The sequence below is a fragment of the Oncorhynchus clarkii genome, chromosome 28 (assembly GCF_045791955.1).
Source record: "Oncorhynchus clarkii lewisi isolate Uvic-CL-2024 chromosome 28, UVic_Ocla_1.0, whole genome shotgun sequence".
NCBI lineage: Eukaryota > Metazoa > Chordata > Actinopteri > Salmoniformes > Salmonidae > Oncorhynchus > Oncorhynchus clarkii.
Window position 1 is genome coordinate 11531258 of NC_092174.1, and position 10038 is coordinate 11541295.

A 10038-nucleotide genomic window follows, 5' to 3' on the forward strand; every position below is an offset into this window, starting at 1 on the left:
CTACTTTAATTGTGCTTAAATGTAGGCCAGATGGTGTGCCAGATAGACTTTGATTCAGAAATGGAACAGGATGTGCTAATTTAATAGAATAACGCCGTGCAAATGGTTTATGGGACGCTTTCGAGATTCCGTTGCGACAAATTGAAATGGAGCTGTGGTACACAATGGATGATCCTCTGTAGCTCTGTTGGTAGAGCATGGTTCTTGCAATGCTAGGATAGTGAGTTTGATTCCCGGGGCCACCTATACATTTAAAAAAAAAATATCCATGTGTAACTGTAAATTGCTTTGGATATAAGCTGTTGGCCTAATGGCATACTGTATAATATCTGGGTTGGCATGTTCCTAGATGTAATTTAAGCATGATACTTTCCCATTGAGGCAAGAATGCTGTTATAGACTGATACAGTTAGTGTTTGTATTATTGGACAAGGGGTTGCTGGGATACTATTTCCAATAGTTTATATATCCCATAGACACAGCAATAACAAAATAAAACATTGCTTGGTGTCCGAGGCTATTTTAGGGGCTGGTTTTGGGGAAAGAACATACTGAAGATTTGATGGATAACTTTATCCTTCCGTTTCTCAAAGTTATTTTTAGAAGAGTTGTTTCATGTTCTTATTAAGTGTATAGAAATATATAGTCTGTAGCCAGTCTGTAGCCAGTATTGTTAGTGTTGGGTTTTGTATACACCAGTGTTTGTACCTTTCCCTCCCATCCGCTCCAATTGGTCTGACAGGTTGGCAGACATTAACATAAACATCTTGGTCGGATAAAATTGTCTTCCAGTAAGTGATGTCTGTAACGTGACGAAGGGGAGGGACTGTCAGCCGTGGGACTATTATCCTCACAATGGGTGACGCAAATGGGGACAAACTATTCACATCCGTCTTGGATGGGGTGCATGTTTCTGAAGTCAGCGGTGTGGAATTCAAAGTCGTGCCTTTTAAACACTGACGTCGTCACGCATCATTCATAGAACCGGAGTTACAATAACTACCCTTTTGTTTTAATAAAAGTATATACAGTACATTAAAAACAGATTATTTATGACTTTCACGCCTTTTTCCTGACTAAATAAACATATTCAAATAATATGCATTCGTATTTGTTTACCAATGACATTCAAGCCCCCAAAAAGTGCAACAAATTTGAATACATGTCAAAGAAGCAACAGACCTTCTTTTATGATATATTACAATGCAGCTGCTGCTGATAGAAATGTTATTATACATGCACTGGGTGTACAAAACATTAAGGACACCTTCCCAGCACTGAGTTGCACCCCCAGCCTCAATTCTTCGGGGCGTGGACTCTATAAGGTGTAGGTAGCATTCCACAGGCATGCTGGCCCATGTTGACTCCAATGCTTCCCACAGTTCTGTCAAGTTGATACACACAGGAAACTGTTGAGGGTGAATAACCCAGAAGCTTTGCAGTTGTTGACACAAACTGGTACCTACTACCATACCCCATTCAAAGGCACTTACATCTTTTGTTTTGCCCCTTCACCCTCTGAATGGCACACATACACAATCTGTGTCTAGATTGTCTCAAGGCTCAAACATCCTTCTCTAACCTGTCCCCTCCCCTTAATCTACACAGATTTAAGTGGATTTAACAAGTGACATCAATAAGGGATCAGAGCTTTCACCTGGATTCACCTGGTCAGTCTGTGTCATGGAAAGAGCGGGTGTCCTTAATGTTTTGTACACTCAGTGTATTAACATACCATAACTCAATATCAGGAGACTGGGTTTTCCCATTCCTTCTCCATTTTCATCTGAGATGCCATGGATTACCCAGATACTCTGCAGACAAGAAGAAACAACAGAAATACTTGTTCAGTTCATTGTGTCTACTGCAGGCAGCAGATCACATTTGAACGTAATCATTCAACGTTCTCTCAGCCGTGTTGAACTAAAAAGTCTAGAAACATGGTCATTTCTGGCACAAACACATTTATTTACGGGTCACTTTGCTGTACAAGGGGTTTGAACTCACTCTGAGCCGGAGTTGGGCTTGGAATACTGCTGCAGCTCGCGTAAGTATTGATTGATATTTGCTGTGGAAACAACAGAACAACGTCATTAGCCATCACCCATAGCATATCAGTCTTAATAAGAAGTGATGTTTATATCAAGCCTTGGCACTAGTATGTCTTACCTAAACTGTAACTGTTGGGGCTACCCAAGCCTGGTCCAATTTTCTTTGCAACACCTGATGTTGACCCGGCACCACTCAGTCCTGTCCCTCCTGATCCCCTAGTACCCACTCCTGTTGCACTTGACCCTGGCCCGCCCATTCCTGTGTTGCCAAACAATGTATTGCCGTTTCCTGTTGCAGATGCAGATGCAGATGCGCCCCACCCACCTATTCCTGCCATCGATCCTGTTCCAGCAGTTGACCCCCGGTTACCTTGCCCCGTTGCACTCGGCCCTACCCAGCCCATCCCTGTGTTACCAGTTGCACCCGGGCTACCCATTCCGGTCTGAAACATAATAAGACAAAAGAGAATGATGTTAGGTGAAAATACTGTCATTAAATACAGTTCTATGAGAATGTATGTGAGCTATATCACTGTGGCAGTGGTTCTCAATCCTGGTGCTGGGGACACAAAGGGATGCACCTTTTTGTTTTTGCATTGGCACTACAGGCCTGATTTAGATCATCAAAGCTTGGACTTTCAAAGCTCAGGTAGCCTAGCGGTTAAGAACGTTCGGCCAGTAACTGAAAAGTCAAGGCAACTAGGGGGAAAATCTGTAGATTTGGCCTTGAGCAAGGCATTTAACCCGAATTGTACCTGTAAGTCACTCTGGAAAAGTGTATGCTGAATGACTCAAATACAATTTTAAAAAAAATTATGTAAAGGCTTATGAGTTGCTCATTTGAAAAATGTGCATCCCTTTGGTTCCTCAGATACTTCTGGTGGAACGACCCTTTCTGGGCTGTAAGCCTTGCTATTATATTTTGCAATACAATAGCCTCCACCATCCAAAGATAGCCATTAGCTAGTTAGGGGGCCTCTCTTGCAGGGAGGTGCCCCCAAAAAATGCAGGAGTCGTTGTCGCTCTCTCGTGCAATACTCTCGCTTTCATCCAAGCAAATGCTCAAGGCGCATGCTAGACACAAATGTTGGAGAAGCGGGTGTAACCACAAGCTCCAGGGAGAGACAACACAGTTTGCCGCTGACCCCAGGCATACAGGCAGAGTTTGGGTTCCAAGGTACCCAGGAGGAACCCGGGGCAAACTGGAAGCACGAACGGGGGGGGGGGGGGGGGGGGGCTGACAGCACTTGCAACCCACACACTCGCTTTGCAGGCGTAGGGTAGACAGAAAAGTGGGTGCTTTCCTGTGGCAAAAAAAAGAAGCACAATAGACTGTCCTATGTGATGGGGTGAAGGCTTGGAGCGCACCCTCAAAACGACACAACATAAAGTGGAGTCCTGTGTGAAAGGTGAGATAGCAGTTAACTGGTCCTAGGAGATCTTCCCTCTGTTTCCAAGGAATGATATGTGTAGGTCACACCACTTCTCTGAAAACGCATCGCCCATTTATCAAACAGTGGGCGTGTGGGAGGGGCCCTGGCACTAAGACACATTATACCTTGGGCCATACACTTGTCATGCACTGCACTCTTCTGCTGTGACTCTATCGTAGTCTGTCCCATGCATCCCCAATACATTTGTAGTACTATTTAAATTCTGCTATTACAGCCCTTGGCCTTTCTGTATCCTACCATGTTTTCAAATATTTGATTTTGCGTTGGCATTGGATGGGAGAGCCCTTCTTCTCTCATGAATATCTTTATTTATATATAGCTAGGGAGCAGAAAAGCGTAGTGCATAGGGGAAGTAACAAAACACCTTGATATCAGGGATGCGCATTCAAGCAGATGCAGAAATGTAGTTAGGATGGAAGAAATTACATAGTAAAACCTGCAGAAGTGTGAATGTAAACCAGGGAAAAGATGCCCTGTGTCCAATAAAAAAACACACAACCCCCCGCAAAGAAAAAACGAAAGTTAGACAACCCTCGCCTATTCTGGACCCCACCCCCCCCCACCTGGATACATTTTTGACTTTCCCATAGCTTTCATTTTCAACTAAAGTATTTTCCTAGAGATAATTGTCATCGTAAATCTCATTTGCATGATTAGATCTTTTGACCAGTGTCTCAACTCTATCCCTACAGCGAGGACGGAAACAATTTCTGGCCTCAGTTTGACTTCTAAATCATTTTCTGTCTATATTTAAACGGCCCTTATCTCTGACCTGGATGAAAGCCCAGTACTAAACCACAGAACAGATCTTCCTTTACCCTGGAGCCACAGTTGGCCAGGGAGGCGTTGAGGCTCCGGATCTTGTCGTTGAGGATTTTGATCTCGCCCTCCTTCACCTTCATCGCTGTCTCCCCCAGGTCCTTGTCCCCCTGCAGCCTCATGCGGCCCGTCAGCAGCTTCTCCATCTCTCGGTCGTATTTCTCCTGGGTCTTCTGCAACTTTTCTTGGTGCTCCAGGGCCATGGCGCTGCGGTTATGGCTGCACCAGTTGTGGTCCTCGGCTAGCTGGTCTTTCTCCGCCTGCAGCCTGGCGCTACGGCCCTGGATCTCCGACACCTGGGAGCCTACGTTGTCCAGGTAGTGCTGGAACTTGGTCTCCACCTCGCGGGACAGACTGGAGCAGTTGTTGCGGATCTGGTCCAGGTGGTCGCGCTGCTTCTCACAGGTGAGCAGGAAGGGGCTGACTTTGGGCAGGAGGGTGTCGATCTTCAACAGGAAGGCTTTGGAGACGTTGGAGATGCCGTCGAGGGATTGGACAAAGTCATCCTTGCACTTCTTCCTGTAGCTCTCCAGCTGTTTCAGCAGGGAGGTCTTGTCCCTCCGGAGGGAGATGGCATCCAAAGTGAGGGTGTCCCGGTCCTTGGCTGTGTTCTCTATCTCAATCCTCATGAACTGCACCGTCTGACTGAAGTTGGAGCTCACTAGCTTTAACAATTGCTCTAGCCGCTGGACCTGGTTTTCATGTATATTGTTGTTGTTGCCTGGAAACGTTTTTTAAAGAAGAAAAAAAGAAAGAAACATGTTTTGTGTTAATACTTCTGAACCACTATCAGATTTTGTCCTGGATTCAATCTGAGGAGCGCTGTCGACAATGCACCTTTTAAAGGCAGATTTGGGCTCAACAGAAAATTCCCTCTAAACCAAGCACGCTACAAGGTGGCTTGGATTGAACCCCAGCCCTGTGTTGGTTTTAAGTGAATTCAGAACGGCGAATAAATCACTTAAATGATATTTTCACGATTTCTGCTCTTACTTAGGTACTACAGCAGCAAGCATTTTCCAAAAAACTGTGAAGACAAAATATCATTGCCAAGTTGTAATTTGCTCCTTGCGTATTCTTGTCCAAAGAAATACCAGTTAGGAAAGTTAGGAAATCTAGTAGGAATAGGAAAGCTCATCTGTGAATCACAAGGATGAGATTCTGTGTGGACGTTTGAACATATGCAACACTAGTGCAGAGCAGAGCAATGAAAGCATTGGTTTGTCTTTAAGATCAATTGTCTTACCATTTAGTGTTATCATTGGTGTCATGGTTCTGGGGCATCGGTTCATGCTAAGTTGAATCTGACAGCTTCTCTTATCGTTTTCGCATTGATTCTGTGGACATTAATAACATATATGCATCACATTTTGTCAGCTAATTATTGTTGACAGTTGTTTTATACATATATTTCATACAACTGACAAACTTCAATCTGAACGTAACTGGTGATTGCTAATGTTTATGAAATAACACTGTTTTAACCCTTTCAGGTATACATTTGCTGAAATGAATGGATATAATGATCGCTGAAATAATAATGCATATGATATACATAATGTACCTGAATGTGGTGTGTTTGTTGTTAGGTGTGTTATTTCATGTTCAATTACACTCAAATCTAAATCAGTTACCACATTAAAAAATGTCTAAAAAGTGTCATTGTAATATTCAATAAACCATTCACTGTGACCCCACTGTATGTACTGTATTGATGTCGTTGTGTTGAATATTAAAAAAAACAAACTATTCTCTAAAGTATTTCAAAATATCAAAAAACATCACCGCAACCGTCTAAGCATTGACCACTGAACCAGTCTCAGCACTTACCGCTTGGTCTCTGAGATGGGTGATGAATATGACAGATTTGTTTGCCATTTGACGCAGATTTATCATTTCCTTGTTGTTGCGCATCTTGTCGGTCTGAGTGGCATTCAGGAGAAGCGTCAGATTCTTTTTCTGCTGCCGGAGGTTCATGTTGTCAACGGAGAGGCGGTTGAAGCTCTTCTCCAGGTCTCGGACCCGGCTCTCAGCTGCCGCGTCCGGGGACCTCCCGTAGACCAGGAAGAGAACGAGACTGACGATGATGAGCGACTGGATCAGAGAGGAGAAGAAGAAGACAACCCTCATGTAGTAGCCACAGCTCTTCCCACTGGGCTTCTGGATCTTCCTCCTGGCCTCCAAGCCAAACTTGGCCTGGGAGTAGCTACTGTTGTACATGGGTGCTCAGCCTCAGATGCACAGTACAGTACAGTACAGTACAGTACAGTACAGAACACCCTTACTACAGCCAAGCCCAGACAGAACTAAGACGGTTCAAATGGGTTCCACTTCTTGAGGACCAAATGAAATACCAAATAAATAGAAAACTCAGTCCCTGGTAGTGGTGTGGTTCGGCGATAGTATCCCCCTTCTGACTTAAGGTAGCGCACAGTGGCAGTCCAAACAGTAAAGTTCTAGCCGTTTCCTCTCCTGAGCATTGTCTGAGAGTGAGAAGACAGGATTGTGTAAACATCGTCAAGAGTTTTATAAACACCTCGCCACACTTCCCATTCTGGAAACACCTTCCTGACCCCCTCCCCACCCCTGGACATCATGTCAGAGGTTAACATAACATTACACACACACACACACACACACACACACACACACACACACACACACACACACACACACACACACACACACACACACACACACACACACACACACACACACACACACACACACACACACACACACACACACCATCAAGTACACACATATACGCACGCACGCACGCACACATACATATAACATCATGCACACATGAAAACACACTGTTTTTTACCCCTGGCCCCCTGCGGTGTTAGCCACCCCTTTGTTTGACAACATGTCAGCAGACGTGACAAGAGATAGTGATCCTGAAATTCCATGCTCCGAAGAGGGAAAGAGATAATAATCTTAGGAAAAGTCTTTGGGTATAACAGTCCTAAGTACTATTTAACAAGGTGTACCTAAACTGTACCGGTATATGTACCTAATATGTATTACATAGGTATTAGGGACACTTAAATGTGATGGTTTTTGTAGGCATCATATATAATGGTCTTTCATTTTCCTTGAGCGATCTAAACCCTTAACCGCTCTCTGATTAGTTGTAGGGTTCAGAGAGGTTATTGTTGACAAGTATTTAGCATAGGTAGGTACATGCATGTTCACACTCTTGACAGGTATATGATCCATTAACAATTGTTCTGATCTTTGTGCTGACTTTTGTGCTGACAATTGTGCTGACCATTGTTCTGACCATTGTTCTGAAGATATTATTTGTTCTGAAGATTTGATCTGTATATGTTATCTTCCTCCATAACTGCCTTTCTCAAAATGACACATTGTAAAGACCTAATTCCCCCCCCCCCCCCCCCAAAAAAACTTTTTTATGGGATCATGAACATGGTTTCCTGTGCACGGCTCCACTAGTTAAGTGGCAGGACAATAGTAGGCCTACACGTTGTTCCACAGAGTATCAGAGCCAGCAACCCTTTGATGCTGTGCGTCTCAACCCAACTTGCTGACGTGGGCAGCCATTGTTGCTGTGCCAACCCCCGTCTTTAGAGGAAGCAGTAATTCACCAAGGTATTAGAATTGGCCATTTCCGAGTTTTTACCATCAGGACAGATCACAGATAAAGCTTGGGAACAAAAGCAGGATATCAGGGACAAACACAGAAGTACACACAAAATGTTGAATATTGAGAATGAATTGGGTTGTTTATTTGGAGCATAAACAACCGGTATTCTGGTAAATGTTGTCAGAATACAATTGTGGTTCGAACCACACGTGTAATAAAAACGTGCATCCCCTTGGGTACCTGTCTCCTAGAATTCTATTCTGGCGACTCAACTCCTTCACTCTTCTGTTGTAGATGGCCCTTTAGGACTATGACAGAACGTGGTACTGGTGTAGTTTTCCGCCTATAGTTTCCACCTAGGAGTACAGAGAAGCAACTGCCAGATGTATCATAATAGCCAAGAAGTAAAGCTGCACTGAGAGCCGCATTGAAATAGAATACATTGAATACATGGAGCAGGGTGAAAAATCTCATTAAAACACAATTGAAATGTATTTTCGGAAGGGCTGTGGTCACTATTCAATTAATACATGCAATATATACAGTGCCTTCAGAAAGTATTCACACCCAAATGTTTTCTCTAAGCGGCACGTGGACTTGCTCCAAAGTGACTGGCTCAGAAAAAAATCAGCCTGTGCAGATGTAACCGGTGTGAAATGGCTAGCTAGTTAGCAGGGTACACGCTAATAGCGTTTCAATCGGTGACTTCACTCGCTCGGAGACCTTGAAGTTGTTGTTTCCCTTGCTCTGCCGTGGCTGTTGTGGAGCGATGGGTAACGGTGCTTTGAGGGCGACTGTTGTCGATGTGTGCAGAGGGTCCCTGGTTCAAGCCCAGCGAGGAGAGGGACGGAAGCAACACTGTTACATTGGTGCAGTGACCCAGGTCACTGGTTGCTGCAGAAAAGGAGGAGATCAAAGGGGGGTGAGTGTAACCCTGTGTGAAATGGCTAGCTAGTTAGCAGGGTGTGTGCTAATATTGTTTCAATTGTTTATGTCACTTGCTCTGAGACTTTGAAGTAGTTGTTTCCCTTGCTCTCCAAGGGCTGTGACTTTTGTGGAGCGATGGGTAACGGTGCTTCAAGGGTGACTGTTGTCGATGTGTGCAGAGGGTCCCTGGTTCAAGCCCAGTTACACAGAGAAGCTCGAGATTGAATTTCACTTTTTAGAGTTTCATCGTTAGTTACCACTATCAACTTTTCCCTTTTCTGTGGGAATTGTGATCAAATCAATGCAATATTATCCACTTTCAAAGCAACAAAACAAAACAAATTATGCAAGACTTAGTATGCAAGAGTTTTTGTTGTTGTCATGCCTGCTCCCGCTCTCTGGTGCTCGAGGGTGTCAGGCTGCCCTTCATTATGCACATCTGTCACCATCATTAACGCATGAGCGCTCATTGGACTCACCTGGACTTCTTCACCTTGTTGATTGCCCCATCTATGTCTGTCTGTTCCTCCGTTGGTTAACCGTGTCTGCATTTTTGTCGTTGTGTTTTCCAGATTCTGTTTCTGTCCGTGTTTCTTTAATTGTTCACTCCCTGTACCTGCTTCTCATCTCCAGCGTCTGTCCTCACAGTTGTAGGCAGAGCACATCCGAGTTTTGTCTATTTATTCATCATCTTTTGTTTGAAACACAATGTTGAGCAAGGACACGCACCTGATTACGCATATAGAAGTAGCACCAGTCTACCTGGCAAGTATGCCCTGTATGCCCATAAATGTGCCCATTTGGGGATGTCTGATAGTATTTCTGATTTTCTTAACTCACCACCATTCTTCACCTCAAACAGCAAGTAATCGAAGTCTGTTTTTAGAATCAATTCAGAATGACAATAGTTCCTCAAAGTATTTTAAATGTTTATTTTTCCAGCTCTCTCCCTTTCGATAACCACTCGGCATTAAAAATTTAATGATCTGATCCAGTGATAAGTATTTTCTACCTGCAGGCTGCAAGGTTTTTATGTGTTGGCTTTATGTAGGTTATTATTACAAAGTTACTTTTAGATTTGTATAATTTTCATTTAGATTTAGATAGAATGTAGATTAATCTCTGACAATGATTTTGAGATACAAAGACTATTATAAATTAAATATAACTGTTC

At 43.7% G+C, this 10038-nt stretch overlaps 1 protein-coding gene across 2 annotated transcripts; it reads right to left on the bottom strand.

Annotated features, from left to right (window-relative positions):
• Positions 1-1174: 1174 nt before the first annotated feature.
• On the bottom strand, positions 1175-6843 carry LOC139387238 (plasmalemma vesicle associated protein a). Of its 2 annotated transcripts, XR_011629143.1 has the most exons (7): positions 6155-6826; positions 5571-5661; positions 4324-5045; positions 2170-2494; positions 2008-2068; positions 1736-1814; positions 1175-1267 (listed from the first exon to the last, which is right to left on the bottom strand). XR_011629143.1 is itself a non-coding variant. In XM_071133341.1 (6 exons), the coding sequence occupies exons 1-6, from the start codon at positions 6542-6544 to the stop codon at positions 1802-1804; spliced, it is 1602 nt and encodes a 533-aa protein (XP_070989442.1). In that variant the 5' UTR covers positions 6545-6843; the 3' UTR covers positions 1175-1801. The 2 variants fall into 2 exon arrangements, 1 of the variants encoding a protein (XP_070989442.1); XM_071133341.1 differs by having other exon boundaries at positions 1175-1814; positions 6155-6843.
• Positions 6844-10038: the final 3195 nt, after the last annotated feature.

Bases quoted from the DNA above. Each gene is read 5' to 3' on its own strand.
- LOC139387238 (XM_071133341.1), bottom strand. From the start codon at position 6,544: ATGTACAACAGTAGCTACTCCCAGGCCAAGTTTGGCTTGGAGGCCAGG. The intron at 2,495-4,323 runs GTAAAGGAAGAT...ATTATGTTTCAG, and splicing joins TGGCCAACTGTGGCTCCAGG to ACCGGAATGGGTAGCCCGGG. The intron at 2,069-2,169 runs GTAAGACATACT...TTGTTTCCACAG, and splicing joins CCCCAACAGTTACAGTTTAG to CAAATATCAATCAATACTTA.